At 41.8% G+C, this 25,121-nt stretch overlaps 2 protein-coding genes across 3 annotated transcripts in view; one reads left to right on the top strand and one right to left on the bottom strand.

The window, feature by feature from the left end:
- UPK1B (uroplakin 1B) overlaps positions 1 to 13,696 on the top strand; it is a 29,741-nt gene extending 16,045 nt beyond the window's left edge. Inside the window, exons 4-8 of the mRNA XM_003261846.3 lie at positions 393 to 467; positions 1,138 to 1,260; positions 2,824 to 3,003; positions 7,651 to 7,734; positions 12,488 to 13,696. Coding sequence (XP_003261894.1) covers positions 393 to 467; positions 1,138 to 1,260; positions 2,824 to 3,003; positions 7,651 to 7,734; positions 12,488 to 12,538 — 513 coding nt within the window. The 3' untranslated portion in view covers positions 12,539 to 13,696. The remainder of the gene's footprint in view (positions 1 to 392; positions 468 to 1,137; positions 1,261 to 2,823; positions 3,004 to 7,650; positions 7,735 to 12,487) is intronic.
- The window catches only part of B4GALT4 (beta-1,4-galactosyltransferase 4), a 116,722-nt gene that overhangs the window by 67,005 nt on the left and 24,596 nt on the right, over positions 1 to 25,121 (bottom strand). The window contains exons 7-8 of one of the 2 annotated variants that reach the window (XM_003261847.4): positions 24,753 to 24,857; positions 20,253 to 21,185 (exon numbers count right to left, since the gene is read on the bottom strand). In XM_003261847.4, coding sequence (XP_003261895.1) covers positions 21,053 to 21,185; positions 24,753 to 24,857 — 238 coding nt within the window. In that variant the 3' untranslated portion in view covers positions 20,253 to 21,052. Of the gene's footprint in view, positions 1 to 20,252; positions 21,186 to 24,752; positions 24,858 to 25,121 lie in introns of those variants that run through there. The other variant, XM_030802225.1, reaches the window with a different exon arrangement.

The following is a 25,121-nucleotide window of genomic DNA, read 5'->3' as shown; positions in this document are numbered from 1 at the left end:
GAGGCCCTATATTGTGTGTGATACACTAAGACTCTCTTGCCACTCACTGAGCATGCACATGCATGTAAATGCACACACTCACGTGTGTGTGCGCACACATCACACCAGTTCATTCTCTTGTACTTGTTTTTCCCAGTTAAAATAGAAACTCAGGAAACTGGACTGAGGAAGCTCTGTATTCAATGACTATTTGTTCTCTGGAGAAAAGGAGAGAAGTGAGCTGACTAGCACCAAGCCCCAATCCAAGCCACTGATCCATGAGGGTTTGTTGAATAACTACATGAATGATTACATGATTATATGACACATTTGCTGAGAAATCATAATTATTTGGGCAAGTCGCTCTTTGATGGGTAAATGTAATTCTTTTATCTCATTTATTTCCCTTCCAGTATTTCATTCTGATGTTTATAGTATATGCCTTTGAAGTGGCATCTTGTATCACAGCAGCAACACAACGAGACTTTGTGAGTACAACCTCAAAAAGCAAAATAATATGAATTATCACCATTATAACAACCAACATGTATTAACCCCTTACTATGTGCCCAGGCAATCCAATATGTGCAGTAATAATACATATATCATTTTACTTAATCCTCATAAATCTATGAAATAGGCATTATCACTCTTATCACTCTTGTCATCTTAGAAATGAAAAAAATGAGACAGAAAGGTAAAATGACTTGTCTAAAGTGACATAGTTGGCAACTGAAAGAGCAAGAATTCTGAACCCAGATGGCCTGACTCCCAGGGCAAAAGTGTATAATCTCCTGTGGGTTTCACCTCTCTGCCATGGCCATGGGCCTTCCAATGGGAGGATCTCTGTTCTACCTCAACTAAGACTTGCTCTCAATTCTACATCTTTCTTTCTCTCCCATTCTCTGTTTCCCTAGCCTAAGCCACCCTATAGTATGTGTTCCCCTGACCTCATAGTGATTTCTTTTAAGATGAGAGTCTCTTCTCTGCATGGGGACTCACGCCAACCTCAGCCAGCTGTACTTGGTGCCTCTGAGTACAGTTCTGCTCCAGGAGAGAATGTTCAGTGTCCCCAGGAACAGACAGAGAAAAATATTTTCCTCTCCTTGAAAATCAGTGTGCTAACTCTCCCTCTTGTGTTGCCTCTTCCTACTATAGTTCACACCCAACCTCTTCCTGAAGCAGATGCTAGAGAGGTACCAAAACAACAGCCCTCCAAACAATGATGACCAGTGGAAAAACAACGGAGTCACCAAAACCTGGGACAGGCTCATGCTCCAGGTAAGACCTGCGGTCTTGGGGAGATGCCATTTTTATTTACTGGTGGGAGTCATGTGTGTCATACACATGACTCAGTGGGACCCTATATTTTATTTCAAGCCATGATGGTTAGCTTACATTTGTTGGAATGATTTTGTCAAGAAATTTAGATTAATCATATACTCTCCCTCTTAGAACTCAGGTATCATTTACATTAAAAGAAAAACATTTTCTCTACCCCACAGTGAACTTGAGGGGTAATTACTGCCTGTTTCACCTTTTTGGTACCTCTTCACAACTCCTGTGAGCTGGTCGTGCCAAGGACCAGGCACTATGTCTTGATTTGATCACCTAATTTTCTCCAACTGGCAATCATAGTTTTTGTCCATGTTTATCTCCAATGCCATCAAAAGTCCGAGTCTTCCAGAATATCCACCATCACCCCCACATTGCCCTCTGTACACAAATTGTTATCCTCTACATAACTACCAATCTGACCCAGCTTTCTCACTGGCCCCTGCTCCTACTCCACACCCCACCACCAACTTTTTACAGTCTGTCATCAGCAAACTCCCTTATAGCCACCACTCCTTTTATGAACTCTTTAGTATCTTTTTCTTGCTTCATTGGAAATTCGGCTATCTCCTGGGAGTACTACCTGCCCTTCATTTTCCTCCATATCCATGTACCATAGGACCTGGAAATTGGCTAGGTGTCCTTCTTGCTCCCCTTGGCTGCCATACTATTTGCTTCCTTGATCTACATCACCCCTTATCCCTCCTTGTCATTACTTACCAGCCTCCCTACCCTCAGTTGTTCTCCTGCCTTCATTAGGGATTTCAATATCTCACTGTCTACCTCTTCAGTCACACTCCTGATATCCCACCTAGAAACTTCAGCAGCCACATGGATGACTCAGCAACATTAGTCTCACAATTCCTTGTCCTACCCCATTCCAAAGATTTTGTCTTCCTCCCCACCTCCACCCTCTTCCATGACCATAGCCAGCATGCCACCACCAACAGCTGTGCCACTAAGAACATTCCACTCTCTGACCATTAATTTCTATCATTTCTTTCATTTATATATATCAGAATAGTATATATATCATTATATATAGCAGACATATCAGAATAATTATTCCTCTCTCACATTGTTATATCAATATATTAGTGCAGTATCAATCAAAATTAACATTTATTAAGAGTTTACCATAAGCCAGGCACTGTATTGAGCACATTAAGTATATTAACTCATTTAAGCCTTAAAAAAACTCTATGAGATAGGTACTATATTCCAATTTTACAGTTAAGGAAAGTGAGGCCTAGAGAGTTTAAGTAACATGTCAATGGCTACACGGCTCACTAATGACTAGTAAAGTAACAAGTGTAAAAAGTATTTTACAAACTGTAAAATGTAAGTTGTAAGTTATCAATACCTTCAGCTGTCATTTGGGGATTTCTTAGTAAATATAAGATACGGTACACTTTCTGTATCTTCTTTCTCTACAAACTGTCAGTTGCTACATTGATGGCTCTAGTAGGGACCATGAAAGAGAATTTTGTATCTCTCATCTACTGACAGGACAATTGCTGTGGCGTAAATGGTCCATCAGACTGGCAAAAATACACGTCTGCTTTCCGGACTGAGAATAATGATGCTGACTATCCCTGGCCTCGTCAGTGCTGTGTTATGAACAATCTTAAAGAACCTCTCAACCTAGAGGCTTGTAAACTAGGTGTGCCTGGTTTTTATCACAATCAGGTGAGTCCTCCCTTCTCCCAAGACTTCCCAGGAGGTTCTGCTGCTCTTTATGAGAAAAATATTGGTCAACTGTAGGAAATAGTCTTTCAGTAAGGAATTCTACATTCTTTTCCCTAAACCTCATGTTAACTATTTCTTTCTCTGTTAATAAACTGCAAATGCTAAACCAGGACTGATGGGGCAAATTTACATTTTAATAAAATTAACAAAACACGAGAATTGCAATAGCAGAATCCAACTTTGTTTAAATGAAGACGATTTGTACAATGTATAGAATTGGTATGTCAAGAAATATTTACATTAAACAAAGTTTTGCTCTAGTTTTGCAAAATGTAAATTTGAAGGGATGATATGCAAAAAGAATGTTTTGCCAATTCCAAAGCAATGACTATTGCTGAGGATAAATGTAGTAATTACACATCCACATTCCTTATTCAATGGTAAAGTAGGACAGTCTTAATAAACATTAGGTTGGTGATTTGGATGGAAGGTAGTTTGCATACAGATAGTTTTTGAAAAAGTTTCCAGGCTGATGAGGATAATGTGATTACGATCATGAAAACTATCATTTATTGCATACTTACTAAATGCCAAACACTGTTTCAAGTGCCACGCATATACTATCTCCTTTAATGCTCAGTAGTAGGTGCCAGTAGGATCCCTGTTTTATAAACGAAGAACTTAGGCATAGAGATACTAATAAATACCTTGCCGAGGTCACACAACTAGTAAATGTCCGTCTTTTCAAAAAACTCTCTGGCTTTTGAAACATGAGTTTTCTGGCTTCAAGCACAGACTCTAAGCCATTGAAAACTTGTTAATATTCCCCAAAAGCCCTGATGAGAACCTCCATGTACTTGTAGTCAGCATCTGCTGACCCTGTACACTGAAATGCTGTGCTCTGCTCAGGGATTTACCTCTTTAAGGAAAACTAGTTGTGTACCAGCTCATTAAATAATTGAGAAATGTCAGGCTGTTTTGTTTGGGAGTAGTACAAACTGCATGTTCAGATTGAGGGACATGGCACTGTTGCTGACAGGGTGCCTGGACAGAACTGGGTGCATTATTCCAGAAAAGGGCATGGGAGTGATCTAGATTATTTTGCAGCAGTGACCAAAGCAACCCTCATTGAGTTTTACTGCAACACTGTCTGGCATTGTTTTAATCAATTATATTCAGACTGTTATTAAAAATTACATTTGCTGCTTATAATCCAGGTGTGCAATATAATTATTCTCAGGACTATAAAAGGCTTTTGATATTTCAGCACTGGAACTGCTCATGCAAACAAATCTTCATTGGACTGTAATTGTGTACAAACTGTATTACCTCTTTGAAAGGGACAAAAATAGGACATTTGTCTTCAGATAACCAGTTTATTTCATAGTTATACCTTTTTTCCTAGCACATATAATATTTTAGTTATGAGGACAAACCTGAAGCTTTTCTCAAGTTTAGATAGATGAGAAATTGAGGAAAAGATACAAATGAACTCTTTTCCTGTAACTTAGGACCTCCACACCCATTTTGACAATGCTTCTAACACATTCCCTTACAGTTCCTGGCCTTATCTGTTCTAACAACTCCACCTCCACTACCTACCAACTACAAATTCATCATCACTCAGCCCTACTCCTCCACCAAATTCCTGAATTCTGAAATTCCTCTGTCTGTTCCTGACTTCCTGTGCTCCTTGTTTCTCAACCTCACTCATTCTGCTCCTTTGACATAATCTCTTATCTATTAGTCCTTTCTGATTCTCCCTAGCCCACCCTCCCAGATTCCCACACACCGCCATTCTCCCTGACTCATAGGTCTTGCTAAGTCCCCTCTTGCCATCCTTTTCCACCAAGCAAAAGGTGCCACCCCAAGACCTGGTATACTTTATTTCTATTTTTGCATTCACTACCTGGAACTATTTTTGTTCCCAAGTCTATTTTTTCTGAGTCTCCTTGAGGACTATGTATTATTTGATTCTATAGATTTGATATTTTTAGTACTTAGCATAATGCTTGGCACAAAGCAAGCACGATGTTTGATAGATGGGTGAATAAAGAAGTGAACAGTGAATGGTTTTTCTTTTTTTTTTTTTTTTTTTTTTTTTTGAGATGGAGTCTGTCTCGCTCTGTTGCCAGGCTGGAGTGCAGTGGCGCGATCTCGGCTCACTGCAACCTCCACCTCCCAGGTTCAAGTGATTCTCCTGCCTCAGCCTCCCAAGTAGCTGGGACAACAGGTGCACGCAACCACACCCAGCTAATTTTTGTATTTTTAGTAGAGATGGGGTTTCACCACGTTGGCCAGGATGGTCTCAATCTCTTGACCTTGTGATCCGCCCACCTCAGCCTCCCAAAGTGCTGGGATTAAAGGAGTGAGCCACCATGCCCGACCTGGTTTTTATTTTGTTTTATTTGAGAGACACTCTGTCACCCAAGCTGGAGTGCCATGCTGCAATCACAGCTTATTGCAACCTCAAACTCCTGGGCTGGAGGGATCCTCCTTTCCGCCTCAGCCTCCCAACTAACTACAGGCATGTACCACCAGGCCTGGCTAATTTTATTTTTTCTAGAGATGAGGTCTCACTGTGTTGCCCAGGCTTCACTTTTTGACAACCATATTGTAGGTTTTCAGGATCTACAATGCACAAATGTGCTGCTATAGCTGTGAAGACTAACAAAATTAGGGAAGTCACTGTAAGCTTGTTAATAGTAGAAATTAACTAGAATTTCACACACCATGTCAGATGCAAATATATATATATTCTATGTTATGGTTTATGTGACTCAGAAATGCTATGTGTAAATTGTGATCACTATACCTCAAAAATGTTATAATAAAATGAAGGAAGTTCAAGTAAAGTACCACTAAATTGACTAGCATCACGAAAAGACACTAAATGATGGTGAAAAAAATGGGGCTTCTGTCTGTGAGCTTCATGAAGGCAAGGCCCATTTCTGCTTGCCACAGCTAAACGCCCAGCCAGTATTTGGCACGTGGCATAAGTGGGCTCATATATATATATATATATATGTGTATATATATATATACACATATATATATGTATATATATATATAATTAGATGAATGACCACCTCCCAGGATTGTTGGGAGGACCAAGGAGTAGCAGATATGGGAGTGTTTTGTGAACCATCAAGTGTGTTGCAAATTATACTATTGTAAACATTAATGTTCCATTCATTCTGTAAATATTTATTAGGTGTCTACTATGTGCCAAGCACTTGTTCTAGGTTCTAGAAATTCAACAATGAACAACATAAAATCCCTGCCCTCATGGAGCTTGCATTCTAGCATGGGAGACAGAAAATAAACATGTTACCAAACAAATACATGATAAAATTCCAGGCCCAAAAAGGCCATGAGCAGAAATAAGGCAGGGTGAGTATATAGAGTAGGATGGAGAAAGGGTCTTTTTCTCTGTCACTGTCAGGAAAGGCTTTGTTGAGATGATATTTGCAGAGGTCTGAATTAAGTAAGAAAATGAGACACTGGAAGATTGGGGAAGAAAGTTCTACATGAAAGGAGCTGTGAGTGCAAAGGCCCTTAAGTGGGAGCAGGCCCAGCTTTTTGAAGGAGCATAAAGGAGATCAATATGACAAGGCCAGAATGAGTGAAGGATGAGTAGAAGACAAGGATGGAGCTAGATTTTTTGTGGCTGGAGTCCCCCACCCCAACCCTCACACACAAATTATAGGGAAGGATCCTTCTTAGGAAAAACAATAAAAATATGCATACAAAATTAGGCACAGGGCCTTGAAAGGGTCTTGCAAGTAAGGGGCCCTGAAGCTTAAGCTCATTCGCTTTGTAGAGAAACCTCCTCTGGTTGTGGAAGATGGGGTGAGCGGCAGGGCCGCATGGTCCATGGAACCAGCCCCAGTTATTGCATTTCCTAGGCATTCCCTTTGGTTCCCAGAGCTTTGGTAGGGGCTGCTCAGATGGCAGCTCTAGCCTTAGACATGCGTATCACTCCAGAACTTTGCACAGTGACTAGGATGGAGTGCGCCATGTATAAATACTTACTGGATTGTGGCATGCATGAATGGATGATTTGGTGAATAAAAAAATTATTCCTTTGCATGCTCACTGTGACCCTTCAAGGTCTCACTAGAATCCAGTAAAGATACGTTGAAATATAACATCAAATGAGAATTCAGGGAGCATAATGCAGGGGTTCCTTTAATGATTATTAAAAATGGCAACAGGGGGCCTCTGGTTTTCATGCACAGAAGCATTTTTATTCAAAAACAAACAAATCAAAAAGTAACCTCCTCCAAATCACCAACAAAGCCTTTGGGGAGGGAAAAATTCTAATTGAATTAAGATTTTTGAATTTATTGTCCATGTATTCAGTATAGAAAGAGTGTTATGTTAAAATAGCAGTACTTTTTAGTGAGATTAAGTGATAAAGACACAAATAAATGTGTTGTGGAATCACTGTTCAACAGTATTGTTAATGTTCCCTCAGTAAAGCACTATTAGTAGCTGGCTGTCCCCAGAGATGTGGAAATAGCTGGGGTACGTGAAATCAGACTTTTGGGCAGCATTGATTCCAATAGGAACCTGCTTTCCCATCAATCTCTTCTCTGCTTTCTGGTTCTTCTCACACTAATGTGGAATTGCCCACTCCTTCAGGGCTGCTATGAACTGATCTCTGGACCAATGAACCGACATGCCTGGGGGGTTGCCTGGTTTGGATTTGCCATTCTCTGCTGGACTGTGAGTATTTCCCAGCACATATTTTATCTCTGAGAGGATGATGATAGGGAGAGACCTTGAGAGTGCCACTGGTTACCTCAACCACACTAGAAAGTCTAGAAACAAAACCTCAGGCCTGAAGGCTAGTCAGGAAACTTCTAGCACCAGAGGAATGACAGTGGGTTCCCTTGAGAGGCAAGGAGTTAACTTCCCCTACCAGGGAAAGGCTGTGCCCTGCCAACCAGCTCCTTCTTCCGGCTGACTGATGCGCAGCTGCCTTTAGAGGGATGGAGAGCCTCTTTCCCTTGCCAGAGTTCTTAGTGAACTGTTCCTCCAGGTCTCCAGATCTCATTAATTCATTTCATCCACATATCAAAGACCGTCACCTATCTAGATGGCCCCTGCCTGACACTAATATGCCCAGATCCTTCCAAAGAGCTGCCTCTGGCAGATTCATCCTTTCCTACTGCCCACTTTATCTGACGCATATGCAGCAAGAGGTTAGAGCAGTGGTTCTCAGCCCTGGCTACACATTAAAACGCCATGGGGAAACGTTTTTAAAAAATTGCTTGGATCCCAACCTCTGAGACTTCGATTTAGTTGACCTGGGGGTTGAGCCAAGGCACTTTTATTTCCCCCAGATTATCTGCTGTCAGGGTTGAGAACCATTGCCTTAGAGAAGCAGTCACAAACTTTTGATTTCAGAACCCCTTTACACCCTCAAAAATTATTGAGGACTCCAGAAAGCTTTTCTCTATGTGGCCTATATCTATTGGCATTTACCCCATTGGAAATTAACATAGAAAAGTTTAAAATATTTATTTATTTTAAAATAATAAGCCCATTAAAAGTTATCACAACATATTTTTGTGGAAAAAGAACTATTTTATAATAGTGACTTTTTGGCAAATCTCTTCAATGACTAGCTAAATAGAAGACAGTTAGATTCTCATATTTGCACCTTCATTCAATCTGTTGTAATATGTTGCCTAGGTTGAACAATCTGAAGAAAATACATCCTTCACATAGACATGTAATTGAAAAAAAATAGTGTTTTAATAATATTCACAATTATCTGAAATAGTGAAGTATAATCTGAAGATAATTGTGAATGTGAAGATAATTGTGAATATTCTTCAATACTACACAAAACTCCACAAGTAGTAGTTTCATTTCATTTCTTTTCTTTTTTTGAGTCAGAGTCTCACTCTGTCACCCATGCTGGAGTTCAGTGGCACAATCACAGCCTCAGGGCAGCTTCCAATTCCCGGACTAAGTAATCGTCCTGCCTTGGCCTCCCCAGTAGCTGGGACTACAGGTGCACACCATTGTTCCTGGCTAATTTTTTTTTATTTCTTGTAGAGACAGGGTCTTACTTTGTTGCTTAGGTTGGTCTTGAACTCCTGGCCTCAAGCAATCCTCCCACCCTGGCCTCCCAAAGCACTGGGATTATGGCTATGAGCACTGCACCCAGCCCACAAGTAGTAGCTTCTTAAAGATCAGTTGCAATTTGGAATCTGAAATTCTGTTAATGAGCTTTTCATACTCTGTCACGTTAAAATATATTACATTGGTTTGTCTTGCACTTTGCATATATCTTTCAGCCATTTATAATTCTATAACATCATAGGTTGCTTATTTGGAAAAAATATTAGTTCATTGTGTTATGAAAATTTCCCAATGTTAACTGATTTATGTATGCAATATCCAAAAAATCACATGTGGCATTGATATTGCCACATGGAAAATACCTTAAGCAATGGAATGCTATCAAGTTCACAGTGACAACTACAAGTTTTCCAAGGTTCTGATTTTTGCTTGAAAGCTCAAATTTATCACTGGCAATGAATACTGTCAGTTGTTTTCCTTGAAGTGACAGACTGACTCACTTTGTAAATTTTCAAGAAAATATCTGCCACATGTCCAAGTCCAAACAACCATTGCTTGTCTGTTCATCATTTTTTAAAGTAAAAGTGGTGTTTCCTTTTAAAAAAAAAAATAGTTCAGTACACAAGTCAATCATGCAAGTGCTTTTCAGACAACCATATTACACTATGTAACAGACTGTTTTATGAATGAATACTTCCTTTTTGTCATGCAGAATATTTAAAAAGATGTGTACTCAAAGGCCAAAATGTAATAAAATTAGTAGTTCTTACTGCTTCATTGAGGACAATCTCAAGTGAAACTGGCTTTTTAAATTTTGTTTTTGTTTTTTTTTGTTTGTTTGTTTGTTTTGGTTTTTTTTACTGCAAGTGCATAGCAGTGAAGACACAGTGATCACTAACAAAGTTTAGTGACTCTGCCTTGATTCTTGCTAATACTCCAGGAGTTTTACTTCCCACTGCATTTACACCATCAGTGCAAATATGAAAACAGTGAAAAAGGCAAATAAATTCTCATTGTTATTCAGATAGCCTTATATAATGGATTTCTGAACTGTCCCTTAGGTGTTTACTATGTGTATTAGTCCATTTTCATAGTGCTGTGAAGAAATACCCAAAACTGCATAATTTATAAAGCAAAAGAGGTTTAATAGACTTACAGTTCCACATGGCTGGGGACGACTCACAATCATGGCAGAAGGCAAAGTAGGAGCAAAGGCATGTCTTACATGACGGCAGGCAACAGAGCATGTGCAGGGGAACTGCCCTTTATAAAACCATCAGATCTCGTGAGACTTATTCCCTATCACAAGAACGGCACAGAAAAAAACCCGGTCGCATGATTCAATTATCTCCCATCGAGTCCCTCCTGTGACATGTGGGGATTATAGGAGCTACAATTCAAGATGAGATTTGAGTGGGGACACAGCCAAACCATATCACTATGCTGTAAGAAATGCTGGCTTAGGGGGTGATAAACTGAGTGAGGCAGGAAGGACAGGGAAATCAACTCCTTCAAGGGGTCTTTTATGATCCCTCAACCCAACCTGTTAGGAGCTCTCACAACATCCTGGGCACACATCTATGATGGAACTTCTCCATGATGATGTATTTGACTGCTAGAAGCTGAGAACCAGCTGTTCTTTGTACCCCCAGTGCCAAGCATAGCATGTAGTAAGAGCTCAAGCATTTGTTGAATGAATGAAAGGTAATAGTGAAGTTTCTATTTGTGCCATATTAGCAGGAACTGTGGGATAATGTTTAAAGGCTTTGAGTATCTTAGAACTCCAAACCAGTTGTAACCCTTGATTTTCCACAAGTATCAAATAAACTCTGGATCTAGTTAATTCCCTCTTGAAATTCAAAAGAGGGAAGGGAAGGGAATTAAATGATTAAATGTATTGAGGGCCTGCTATAAACAAGGTACCATGTCAAATATTTTTAATATTAAATCCCCACAACAGTAGCTAAGCAGGTAGCCAGTCTCCCATCTTACAAGGAGCAGAGAAATTCAGTGGGGCTCTCAAGAATTGTGCTTAATAAGAGCTCTTAAGCATGCCCATTTCACTGTTGCTTGCAAGGGGCTTTTTCTTAGTGATTAACTAGATAAGCTCTGAAGCTGACTGCTTGAGTTTGAATCCCAGCTCCACCACCTACTAGTTCTATGACCTTGGGTAAGTTACTTCTCTGTGCCTCCGTTTTTCCATAGGGTTTTGGAAGCACTAACTTCAGTTATACGGGTAATACTTAGAACAGTGCTTGATGCATAATAAGGTATTCTAATAAATATTAGACCCTGTTATTGTTTCATTATCTCATTCACTGCTCTGGCTCTGGGGTAGGTAGAGATGTTATATTTATTTTATAAATGTAGAAACTGAAGCTCAGGAAATTTAAGTGACTTGGCTAAAGTTACCCAGGAGTAAGTGCCAGATCTAAAACAGAGCCCAAATAAACTAAAATAAAACTCAGCCCTTGCCTAAGTCAGATATCTTGAGTTCTGTGGCATTCTTCAGAGGCAGCCATTCCAGGTCACAAGCATTTTAGGAAAAAAGAGAAGTTCCCTGGGAGAAGTTTAATACTAGAAGCAGGGAATGCTTACCCCAAAATGGTACATACTAGAAATAGGAAGGCATTGGAGGATAAGTGGCCTTGATGGCAAAAAGAGTTTAGCACAGACGAGGGCAACCCCAGAAGACAAGGAATCTAGGATGAGAACTGGGATCAGAATGTGGGGAACAGAGAAGCTGCTTCTGAGTGGCAGGTAGTAAGTGATGCTTTGGAGCAGGATGGATTTGGTGTCACATCTGGCCCAGTGATGTTGCTTATAATGAGATTACCCTTAAAAATCTGATATCTAACAAAGACATGGAACCAACCCAAATGCCCATCAGCAATAGACTGGATAAAGAAAATGTGGTCCATGCACGCTATGGAATACTGTGCAGCCATAAAAAGGAATGAGATCATGTTCTTTGCAGGGACATGGATGAAGCTGGAAGTCATCATCCTCAGCAAACTAACACAGAAACAGAAAACCAGACACTGCATGTTCTCTCTCATAAGCGGGAGTTGAACAATGAGAACACACGGACAAAGGGAGGGGAACAACACACACCAGGGCCTGTTGAGGGGTGAGGAGTGAGGAGAAGGGAACTTAGAGGATGGGTCAATAGGTGCAGCAAACCACCATGGCACACGTACACCTATGTAACAAACCTGCACATTCTGCACATGTATCCCATTTTTGGTTTTTTTTTTAGAAGAAATAAAAACAAACAAAAAAATCTGTTGTCACCTAAGCCTGAATGAACCTAACATCCATTTTTTCCAAGAATGAGATGTTTCTAAAACAATCCCTTGTTTATTTTTCCTTTTTTCTATTGCAGTTTTGGGTTCTCCTGGGTACCATGTTCTACTGGAGCAGAATTGAATATTAAGCATAAAGTGTTGCCACCATACCTCCTTCCCCGAGTGACTCTGGATTTGGTGCTGGAACCAGCTCTCTCCTAATATTCCACGTTTGTGCCCCACACTAACATGTGTGTCTTACATTGCCAAGTCAGATGGTACGAACTTCCTTTAGGATCTCAGGCTCCTGCAGTTCCCATAACTCCTACTTTTCATCCTAGTCTAGCATTCTGCAACATTTATATAGACTGTTGAAAGGAGAATTTGAAAAATGCGTAATAACTACTTCCATCCCTGCTTATTTTTAATTTGGGAAAGTAAATACATTCGAAGGAACCTGTGTTATCACAGTAACCCAGAGCTGTATTTGGCTAGCAATCTGCCTGTATCTCTCACTATTATCTAAAAGAAACTTTCCAAGGCTTCTCTTGTCAGGAGAACAGAGAAGTTGGGAAAAGATTACTGAAATATACCTTTTGCATTTGTTTCTAGAGTAGCTCCCATGTATGGAGATGGGTGATTCTCTTGATGCCACCTTCAGATCCTTTTATTCTCCAGAATAATTCTTAACAGTGGTTCAAATTTCCTTTCATACCTTGAAGTATTGTTTAGTAACCTCAATTCTCCATTAATTAAAAGTGTGGGCTGGACCTGGTGGCTCATGCCTCTGTAATCCCAGCACTTTGGGAGGCCGAGGCGGGCAGATCACCTGAGATCAGGAGTTCAAGACCAGCCTGGCCAACATGGTGAAACCCCATCTCTACAAAAATACAAAAATTAGCCAGGCGTGATGGCAGGTGCCTGTAATCCTAGCTACTTGGGAGGCTGACGCAGGAGAATCACTTGAATCTGGGAGACAGAGGTTGCAGTGAGCTGAGATTGCACTCCATCCTAGATGAAAGGGCCAGACTCTGTCTCAAAACAAACAAACAAAAAAGCATGGGGACTTCTGGGGACAAACAAGGTGCCTGTTTTATATTTACTCAGTCTTTGCCCTGAATAGTCTCAGCTTGAGACCATTTCAAACTGGAGAGAAGCAAGCCAGCCAATAGAATGGGGTGATTTAAAGGGATTTCTGTTTACTGTCAAAATATTTCTCATCTGAACTGTTTCCATTTGTGGTCCTGAAGGAAATTCTTATAACTCAACATTTGTCTGGTCTTATAAGTAAAGAGAGCTTTAAAATCTGTTCACTTTCATTTTTACCAATGTCATATATGAGTCTAACAAAATGGGTTTTCCAACAGAAAAGCCTAAAGCATGGGAACTAAAGTGGAGGAGGTAGAAACTGCAGACACAGGGTGTGGCTTCCTGCTGGATGCTGGCAAACCCTGCCATACAGTTAAACGGTGGGAACCTCTACGCTCACTTTTACTTTTTGCTCCTGCTACACTTACCCCAGAAGCAGTGATGAGACTAATGCTCTTCAAATCATTTTCCTCTTGCACTTGGAAGCAGTGGAAACCTCGCCAATGCTAACTGCAGAACTGTGTGTCCTTCATGAAGAAAACATACCTGTCACTTTGGCGTCCTGCTCCCAGCTGACTCAGACGCAGGCAGCACCCCCATCCCATGCCCCCACCAGGTACCTGTGAGTGAGGCTGAGCGCGGGGGTAGGGGAAGGACAAGGAGGATTGGAGGGGGCTTGCCTCGGTTGTAAAGCTGGCGCAGGAGCCCGATCCCTGATTCCCAGGAGAGAGAACCAAAGGTCCGTGTCCTGACAGCACAGCCAGTTCACCTCTCCTTGGCCCGCCTTGTCTCTCCTGAATGAAGATCATGGGATATCGAGATAAACGACACCTGTGCTTGGCTGAGAAGGTTCTCTCTGTGGTCCTTTAGAAGACAGGAGGAGAGGGAAGGAGCTTCCTCTGGGCAAAGTTTTGAAACAGCTGTGCTCTCATCTCCCTCCGCACACTCTCTCCTATGTGTTCTGGTGCCTTTTGCCTCCACCACTCACTGGGCTTTCCAGTGCCCTCACCTCCCGACTGCCTGAGCAATTCCTGCCCCAAACCCACTCCTGCCTTCCCTTGCAGGGCTTCATGCTCCAAAATTCTCTATACATGCAAAATTCCTTTTTTTTTTTTTGAGACGGAGTTTCACTCTTGTTGCTCAGGCTGGAGTGCAATGGCACGATCTCGGCTCACTGCAACCTCCGCCTCCCAGGTTCAAGCGATTCTCCTGCCTCAGCCTCCTAAGTAGCAAAATTCCCTTCTTATGATTGGATCTCAGCTAGGTTAGGGGAAGGCCTTTTTGGAAACCAATTCATACTAAGGAGTGGGTGACAACTCAACTCCACTCTCTCAATCTCTATGACGTTTTCTTGATAACTGAGGTTGATCTCTAGTTGGCGGAATCCAGCACAGCAGTGGGAGCGTGAAAGAGCCACTGTGGGACAAGATGGCCCACCTGCTGCTCCTTAAATCTTATCCCCTGACTTCCTTACCAAGCAATCACTAAAAGAGAAAGGGACTTCAGTGAGTCACTGCCCCCTGCCCCCTCTCCAGCTAGTTTCCTTCCTGGAGCCTCAGCCTCCTCCTTTATAGAAGGTGCAAAGTCCGCTATAAATGGGGGCAGGCTCTGCTCCTTCCAAAACCAAATAAGGTCCTAAACACAGGCACCCACTATGTCCTGGGGCTCCAACACTTGAGGAGGACACACCTTTCAGCTAAGACAGAAAAGAGGTCTGAGGATCACCCTGCAGAGTCTGGCCATTCAGGACCCCTGCACTTCCCTCTACAGGGCTCTCCTGTTTTAACCTCAGTACAGTTTCTGTTCTGCCCACTTCCTGCTCCCATCTCCCTCCACCTTCCCTGGAGGCCCAGCCTTGCCCCTCTTTCTTCTGGCTCCAGGGACTGGAAATGGCCCCAGGCCAATGCTCAGGCAGGCCCAGGCTCAGCACCATCACCAGCCCCAGCCCCAGCCCCAGCAAACCAGGGAGGCAAAGGGGAGCCAGGCGGCTTGGCTCTAGAGATCTGGCAGCTTGCTGAGTGTGAGACAGGCCCAGACACAACTATCTTGTGAAACTTCCCTCTTCAACACCTGCTTATCAGGTGGGCAAAGAATAATTACTACCTAACACCAAAAATGTGTCAGGCTAATTCCCTTAAGTTTTACTTGATTGCAACACCAGGTGGGTCATCATGCTCTCTTGGCTGGCCATTTCCCTCCCTAGATTGCTCCACAGGCTCCTGGCAGGGAAACAGTTTGTCATTTAATGTTTAAAAGCTCACTGCCCCTACTTGTCAGCCTTGCAGCTTTTCTTTCTCTACATCAGCTGGAATAAACAGGAACTGCTTCTATTTTAAGCAGAAGATCAGGTATTTTCTGGCTACCCATAAAGGAAAGGAATACTAGTCATGTGAACTTGAAAATCTAATCTCCTCTCAATCTCACACCCCCACCCCAACCAATCTGACTGACAACCTGTGTTGTGGTTGAGGAATTAGAAACTAAGCTGGTTTCTCATTTCTATTGATGGAACAATTTCCTTTCTCCTTCTGGGTCTAGTATTTCCTCTAGTGTCTCTTCCAGATCCTTCTCAGCTTGTATAAGTGAGACTGAATCAAAGAAGAACCCCAAAGGAGGGTAGCTGTAGACCACTGAGTTTGCTATTGTAAGGCTCAAATGTAAGGCTCCCCGTGAAGGGATCCAGAAACATTGTAGAGAAAGGCAGCTTTGCCAAGAAACACAGAGATCCCATACCCTTCTCCAACCAACCCTTCCCCCAGCACACACCCTCACTCCACATTGTTAAGACACAAATAGCCAAATCCTGGAGTTTGGAGAAATGGTACTGTCATGCCCTACTTTCTAGTGGTTTCTACCCTGAGTTCCTCTTGAAAAAGAACTACAGAGCAACAGACGCTGGTGAGGCACTCACAACTAGGCTCAACTATTATCCTGTTAGACATAAACAATCTCACAGAATAACAGCCTCATAGAGTCACTCTGAGACCATGATAAAATGAGGCAAGCCAAGGCCACTGCATAATTTTGTCTATGCATAGACAAAAACAAGGTCACTGTGCCACCCACAAAAAAACCAAACACCTGCTTTCTTGGCTAAAATTAGGGACTGCTATGTCTTCCCAATTACAGCTTTACTCTCTTGCTAGTCTCCCTCCCTACAAATAAAACTTATTGAAATACACAACCATGGACTTGCCCCTGCTTTCTGATAATACCCGACAGAGCAAACCCTTTCTTGGACCCTCCCCAAATGACCCAACCGAAGCCCAAATGCTGTAATAATTCTAACTTCCTTCTACTGAGTTGCTTCATGGATCCCCCATGGTGTGTTCTCACTCACTGCAACGATTGCAACTAGTCACAATCCCAATTTTTTTCAAAATAGAGCTCTTGAATTTATTCCTCCAACTGAAATTTTGTACCCTTTGATCAACTCTAACCCAATTAATTTATCTGCAATGTGTTCCTGGGAGATTTTGGCTGAAGAGCATTGACACTCTCCAAGTTAGTCTTCCAATCCTTATTTTCTCTAGGAAATAAGGTTTATTTATTCCTTCCTGGTGTAGGTGTATTTATTTATCCATCACCATGAAGTGGTTAAGAACATGAACTCTGGAATCAAGGCACTTGGCTCCAAATCCCAGCTCTTTGACAAGTCACTTAGCTTCTTGGAGCCAGCTTCAGAAAAACTGGTCTCTCCTCACACAGGACTGGGAGGATTCAGTAAGATACATAAAGTGTGCATCAGCCTATAAGAGATGCCAATCAGGAAGTTATATCAGGGAAACTGATACAGAGCAAGCACTTATTATTATTTCCCACCCTTCACCAACCTCTGCTCCAGGCCCCCACATCTCTCTCTCATTCTCTCACACACACACACACACACAATCTCACACACACTCCACACATGGGCACACAAGGTTTGATAATTTTATTTAAATCTTAACAGTTATCAATGAACAATGGAGCCTTTACCTGTACAGGTGTACTTCCTAGGGGTGGAACCTCTAAACCACTCCCTTGTGTGTATTTTTAGAATGATCAGGCCCTCTCAGCAGGTATAAGATGGTTGTGCATATACAAAAAAAATCAACGAAGGTAGAAATAGCATAAAATATCGAAGGCACTAAGGATAAAGGGTTTTTTTTAAGTTATAGAATGTGATTGGTGAAAAAGAACTTATGAAATGTACCTGAATATGCTTCATCTTGCAGAACATGTTAATGGTTTTTGGTAAGGACTGCATATATGCATAGGATTGGGGAAAGTGAATTTCAAGTCTGGGAGAAAATGTCTTTTATCTCACTCAAGTCCATTCACAGAGCATTTTGGGGCTCCCAGGAAATCTATCCATTGGGGCTTGAGTGGAAGTGACAGGGGTAAGGGCAGAAAAACTAGGGAGGGAGTTGGGGACAAAGTTCTGAGAGCAGCTGAGAAAAGGAATGCACTTTCCAGGGTCCAGACAATACTAACTCTCTGTAGGAATTAAGACAACGACACACATTCAGGAAAATTACCACAAAGAATAAGAGAAGCCAAGAAGAATGCAATATGATGTAATGGTCTTGAAAGTCAAAAGGCCCGAGTTTGGCTCTGAATCTGCCATTTGCTGCCTGTAAGACTCCTGGCAAGTCACCCTCCTGGCTGGGACCTCTACTTACTCACCTGCCCTCTTACCTCAAGAGTCAGAAACATCGGCCAGGCACATTGGCTCATGCCTGTATTCCCAGTACTTTGGGAGGAAGAGGCAGACGGATCACCCGAGGTCAGGAATTCAAGACCAGCCTGGCCAATATGGTGAAACTCCGTCTCTACTAAAAACCCAAAAATTAGCTGGGCATGGTGAGGCACGCCTGTAGTCCCAGCTACTTGGGAGGCTGAGGCAGGAGAATCACTTGAACCCGGGAGGTGGAGGTTGCAGTGAGCCGAGATTGCGCCACTGCACTCCAGCCTGGGTGACAGAGTGAGACTCTGTCTCAAAAAAGAAAAAAGAGTAAGCGGCACCAATAAAGTGTGTGTAAAGATACCACGAACTGTAAAGCACTATAGAAATGAATGCCAGTATAGGTGAGGAAAAAAAAAATCAATGAAAACTTCAAAGTAACACACACTTTGTGTTAGGTAGTTGTGATATCCAAATAGCCTGCCCCCATATAATCCTTAGCAATTATAGCAGGCATAGCTGTCTCTACAATATTTACAACGGTAGGCCTCTTTGTGGCAACTATGAGAAAATGCACAAGGCGGGAAGTGGAGGAAGCCAGTTCCTTTGAAGCCAAACCCCCTGCCCAGTGGGGAGGCAAGAGCAGGGAGGGAGGCAGCAGTGAGTGGGCAGGCAGCCTCATGCCCCATGTCAACAGCCTTTGATGCCCCAGTGCAGGAAAAGTGCCACAATGGCAGTGTCAAGGTCTTAAAAAACTATCTTCCACCTCAAGAAGTTTCATAACAAGTCATTTAAGGGACTTTTAGATTATATTGGTTGAAAGAATTACCTGAAGAAAAGTAAAAGCCATCGTTCAGTGGTTTCCAACATTTAAAAATTGCAGATGTCAAAAAAGCACAATTTCTGCATGGTACTAGCTATATTCCATTTCCATTGAGCAAGAAATTGAGCTCTCAAATACAGATCTTCAAATTCCTTGCACACACCATTCTCTTCCATTGCCCTTCCCAACCATGATGAGCGAGGGACCTACAACCTCTCAATTACCATCTGTTAATATGGTCATAGTCAAGCAAATTGGGACAGAGCTCTAGAGAAAGTTTCTACAGAAAAGAGAAGGACAGTAAGGGAGAGATTTACTCAATACACTACAGCCCCATTAGCGAATCTCCCAAGAATGAAGCTCCTTTACAAAGTTTGAGCAAAAAACATGAAAACCCTGAGTATTTCTCTGCTAAGTAGAGAAATAACACGGCCAGGCACTGTGGCTCACACCTGTAATCCCAGCGCTTTGGGCACCCCAGGCGGGCAGATTGATTTTGAGCTCTAGAGTTCAAGACCAGCCTGGGCAACATGGTGAGATCCCATCTCTACTAAAGATACAAAAAAACAGCTGGGAATGGTAGCGTGTGCCGGTGGTCTCAGCTATTCAGGAGGCTGAGGGGGGAGGCTTGTCACTTGAGTCTGGGGGGTGGAGGCTGCAGTAAGCCAAGACTGCACCTCCGCACTACAGCCTGGGTGACAGAGCAAGACCCTGTCGCAAAAAAAAAAAAGGAAAAGAAAAAAAACCACTTTTGCTCTTTTGCTCCCTGTGCCGAGTTAAATGCTAAACCAAGCTAGCCCTAGGTAAACCTTTCATGTCTATAAAGTGTATTGTCCTTTCAAATTCTCCTTCCCCACTTGAGTGGTGACAACTCCTGTTTTATCTTAGGAGCACCAAAACTTCCTACTCCCTCTCCCTGCTTGGAAAGGATTAGATATTATTTAAACTTCCTGGCTGGCACTCACTCATGTGAAAGTTTAACTGTTGAGGTGTCATACAATAATGATGGATTGAGAACCCCTAGGGCTTGCATGATAAGCATAATGCATTCATGGAGAGGCCCAGGGAGTGAGACACAGATGGGTCTATCATGAGATTGGAGCTGGTTCCATAAGGAGGTCACACATGAGACAAACAAGAGAGAGGGACAGAAGGATGGGAGACAGAGGGAGTGGAGGGCTTTGTTTCATTTTTTCTGTTTTTAAGCTCTTTAGAATTATGGATACTGAAATGAATATATCTGTAGGCCTCAAAGAACAATAAAAAACACGAAGGAACACTCAAAGCTTTTTCACATTTTACTACAGAGGTATTTGATAGACATATTTATTATTAGTTAATATATAAACTTGTAAACTGCTAATTCATATCCTACTTGTGCAAAATCATTTTACAAAAACTCTTTAAAAACTAATAGAGAATGTGTTCTCTGGTGGGCATCACTGGAAGGCATACCTGGGCAGGTGCCTCCCCTGAAGGCTATCAGCAGCTGCAACCAGCTCAGCTACTGCTGCCACTGCAGCCGACACTCCGCCCTCCTGCTACCTCTTCATTCCCAAGTTCACTGCATCTTGATTCGTCACCTTTTCTCCCCTCTTTTGTGGCCGCCTTCTCACCTGACATCCACCACTTCACAGACGATTGTACAGGATAAATGAGTAACAGTGTATCTTCGTACCTTTCTACCTTGGACGAGAACAACTCTGGTTCTCTCAGACATTCAGCAGTCTTATTTCCTGTGGCCTTTTATCCCATAATATATTACTTCAAATTTAAATAAATCTCCTTCAACCAGAGCCCTCAAATAGCGTTCATTTTATCCTTTGAGTCATCCTTTTATATAAAGTCCTTCAAGTATCCATATTACAATATTTAACCCTCATGATCAAAATGACTAAGAAAGCTGTCTTGTTAGAACTGTTTTATACTCCACGTCACCAGGAGCTCTGCTAATACAAAAAGGAAAAATTCAGCCTAACAATGAGCTGTAACAGGTTCTTAATGTGTGCTACTATTTGAAGTCTCTAGGCCAAATTATTGCAACCAAAGAATCAGTTCTTCCAAACATCACCAAAAGATCCAGGGTCATGCACCAGACCAGAAATCCACTGTGATGTTGACATACAAAGGATTGTGTTCCACAGATACTAATTTGTAAGAACAACTACTCAACCCATCTGTTCTCCAGACTCGTGACACTTGGTGTAAGAGCTTCATCCTAAAGATAAAAAGAACAAATGTGAATGATAAGAATTTAACGTATGTCTCCACTGCATTTTGCCTTGCCCTGAAATGTGGCAAACATATTTTTGTAAATTATTGTACCTGTGTGTTTCCTACTATTACGAAGTTTGTAATGTTTTCCCCATTGAAGGTGACAAAATGTGATAGCCATGTATTCATGTGTCCGACTCCATGTGAGAACCCGGGGACTCATGATGAAAAGTATCACACCACTCAGTGAGCCCCCAGTCTACAGGACAGAAGGATGTGCAAGGAACACAGATACAACAGGATATGTACCATCCACTGCTAACTGATCCTTGGCTGAGCTTCAGGGGATCTCTGAATCTTCTCATGTTATAAGGAAAGTTTGTCTGTAGGTGGGTACATAGCTTTCACGAGCCTCCAAAAAAATTAGCATGTATGTAGATGAGGATGAATGAAGGGGGACCTAACTTCATGAGGAAGTCGGGTGAGGTGTCAGGGAGAAGGGAAATTTCAGTAAGGCTAAAAGAGAGAAATTCACCAAGTGAAGAAGGTGAAGGAAAGAGCACTGTAGGCAGAGAGACCACCCTGGGCAAGAGGCAAAAACATGCAGAAGAGCAGGATGCATTTAAAGAAGTCACTAGTGTAGCCAGAGCCATGGAGTCTGGGAAGACAAGTGGGCAGTGAACTGAATAGGTTCTACTTGCTCAGCAGTGAAAACAATAAATGCTGGTTACCCATGACAATATGGATGGGGATCAGATGCATAATGTTCAGCTAAATCAAGTCGGAGAAGAATAAATGCAGTGATTTCATTTACATAAAGTTGAAAAACATGCAGAACTAAGCAATCTTTTGTTTAGGGATACAAACATATGGGAAAACAAGAAAACCAAGAAACAGCCAAAATAACTATCATTATCACAAATACTTACCACAAAAATTCAGAGAAGTGTTACTTGGGTAGGTGGATAGGGGAGATGCGAAGGAGGAGACTACAGAATTAGGGAGGACCACACAGGTCATGCACTCAAAGTGGGGGTGGGAGATAGCAGCAGTGTTCATGGCATCAAGAATCTTCATACTTTTCATACAATTTAGGAATACTCTTTTGTATCTACTCAACAATTAATTTTTTTACTATAAAGAGAAAAATTTACACCTATGGACAATGACTAGAAAAACACAGAAAATAGAAATAGCTATTTTGTTGGAGTGGTTGACTCTACCAAAAGGGTGAAAAGCCATTTAATAATGCTTTAAAATATAAACTTTAGGCCAGGCATCATAGCTCATGCCATAATCCTAGAACTTTGGGAGGCTGAGGCAGGAGGATTGCTTGAGCCCAGGAGTTTGAGACCAGCCTTTGGCAACACAGGGAGACCCTGTCTTTACAAAAAAAAAAAAAAAAATTAGCCAAGCATGGTGACACATGCCTGTGGTCCCAGCTACTTGGGAGGCTGAGCTTGGAGGATTGCTTGAGCCTGAGAGATCGAGGCTGCAGTGAGCCATGTTCACGCCACTGCACTCCAGCTTGGGTAAGAGAGCAAGACCCTGCCTCGGAAAAAAAATAAATAAACTTTAACAGGACTCTTTAATATCAGGCTAAAAGCACTTTAATATTGTTTTAAAATGTAGACTGTAACAAAAGCACTAAAACCCCTTAAGACTGTTTGAAAATTTAAGGGGAAAAATCAGAACAAAGAAATATAGATTCTTCAAAGCCTCATAAGAACTGGCTTATCTGCCAGGATTCCTTGGTAAATAGGCCAATTCCCAAGGCAGGAAAAGCATAAGAAGAGCCTAGAACATCTCATCACAGCACAGCACAGGGAGGCAAGCTCTCGAGGACTACTGGGATTCGGGACCCAGCTTGAAGAAGATCCCACTGGCCAAAGATGAGACAATATGAGTACCAAAAAGTACAAGAACTACATCCTCAAGGATGGTAGGAAACACCAAGTCATTAGTCTGAAAAATTTTTCATCAGTGCTTGACTCTTTCTCTTTATTCTGCCTTTCCTATAAAAACTATACCCCAGGGTACCCAAATACATGAAAAGGGAAAGTACTTTGTAGAAAAATCTAATAAACGCAGAAGGAACAACAGAATTAGAATATTACAACTTTGCAACTCTTAATTAAATAATAAATTTAGAAATCAAGCATCAAGGACTGCTGAAGTCATTAGGTAAAAAACTGATGGGGAATCTCACAATGCATAGATTAGACTGGCAATATCGAAACTCATAGATCAATCCTAACATCACAAAATGACACAACCAGACATTACATCCTCCTGCTGTGACACTAGAGGAAGTACACAACACCACAGATGAAAATTCTTGCCCAAAAATAAGATTCTGTTCAAGTCTCCAGAAATGCAGAGAAATCCCAGTGTGATGGTTAATATTGACTGTCAACTTGATTGAATTGAAGGATGTGAAGTATTGTTGCTGGGTGTGTCTGTGAGGGTGTTGCCAAAGGAGATTAACATTTGAGTCAGTGGACTGGGAGGGGCAGATCTACCCTCCATGTGGGTGGGCACCATCTAATCAACTGCTAGCGTGGCTAAAATAAAGCAGGCAGAAGAAGGTGGGAGAAGCCGACTTGCTGAGTCTTCTGGCCTTCATCTTTCTGCTGGGCTTCCTGCCCCTGAACATCAGACTCCAAGTTCTTCAGCTTCCGGACTCTTGGACCTACACCAGTGGTTTGCCAGGGGCTCTTGGGCCTTTGGCTACAGACTGAAGGCTGCACTGTCAGCTTTCCTACTTTTGAGGTTTTGGGACTCGGACTGGCTTCCTTGTTCCTCAGCCTGCAGGCGGCCTATTGTGGACTTCACCTTGGGATGGTGTGAGTCAATTCTCCTTAATAAACTCCCCTTCATATATATATATCCTATTAGTTCTGTCCCTCTAGAGAACCCTGACTAATACACCCAGTTTATGAGAAAATAGCGGTCAGGAGGACATATTAAGTTATACTACCAGGATGCAACTGGAAAAATCCACAATGCAAGGAATTCTATTGGACAAATAATCTGGCTTGTTCCACAGATAAATATCAAGGAACAAATAAAGAAGGGGAGAGGGAACCTACAGATTAAAAGAGATCATTCAAATGCAATGTGGACCTTGTTTAGACACTGATCTGACCAACTGGTTTTAAAAATAAAAAAGCACTTAACACTGACTAGACATTTGATGACATTAAGAAGATATTGTTAATTTTATTCTAGGTATGATAATGGTATTGTGATTCCTTTTTTAAAACTGCTTATATTTTAAGAATACATACTGAAGCAGTTACACATGAAATGCTACGACATCTGTGACACGTTTCTAAATCCAGTGGGGTAGGAAAAAAAATGAGGGAAAGAAGGGAGGCCACGAATTGAGAACTATAGACGTGAGGGTTCAGTGCACCACTTTCCCTCCTTTTGTGTCTCTTTGAAAATTTCTTTAATAAAAATCTTTTAACACAATGAACTGGCTCAAATCTGATAGAATTCAACATAGTCCTTACTGACAGAACAGACTAGGGAGGTAGCCTGCCAGGCAGGTGAAGCCAGGACTTACCGTTCCACGTTCACCTCATTGCCTTTGTCTCTAGTGTGGAAGACCATTGTATATTTACCCACTTCAGGCAGGGGCCGGGAAATTTTCATTCTATGGAGCTCAACCCTAGAAAAATAATAGAGATTTTTTTTTAAGTCCATCCTATTTATCTACCACTAGGCAAATAAAAAGCATCATTTGCGAAAATTTATACACACACAGTGTCACAGGCAGCTTGATTACTGGAGTATTAAAAAAAGAAAAACTTCTAAAATTTCCAATTTCTTATAATGGTGGAACTTCAGGCGATAAGCCCAAAAAAGAATGAGATTCAACATTTATTACTGGGGTACCAAGGAGATGTGTTAGTTTATACTTAGTCATCTTCAA

The sequence above is a fragment of the Nomascus leucogenys genome, chromosome 21 (assembly GCF_006542625.1).
Source record: "Nomascus leucogenys isolate Asia chromosome 21, Asia_NLE_v1, whole genome shotgun sequence".
NCBI lineage: Eukaryota > Metazoa > Chordata > Mammalia > Primates > Hylobatidae > Nomascus > Nomascus leucogenys.
The sequence above is the reverse complement of the archived record's forward strand: the minus strand, read 5'-3'. Positions and strand labels throughout refer to the sequence as shown.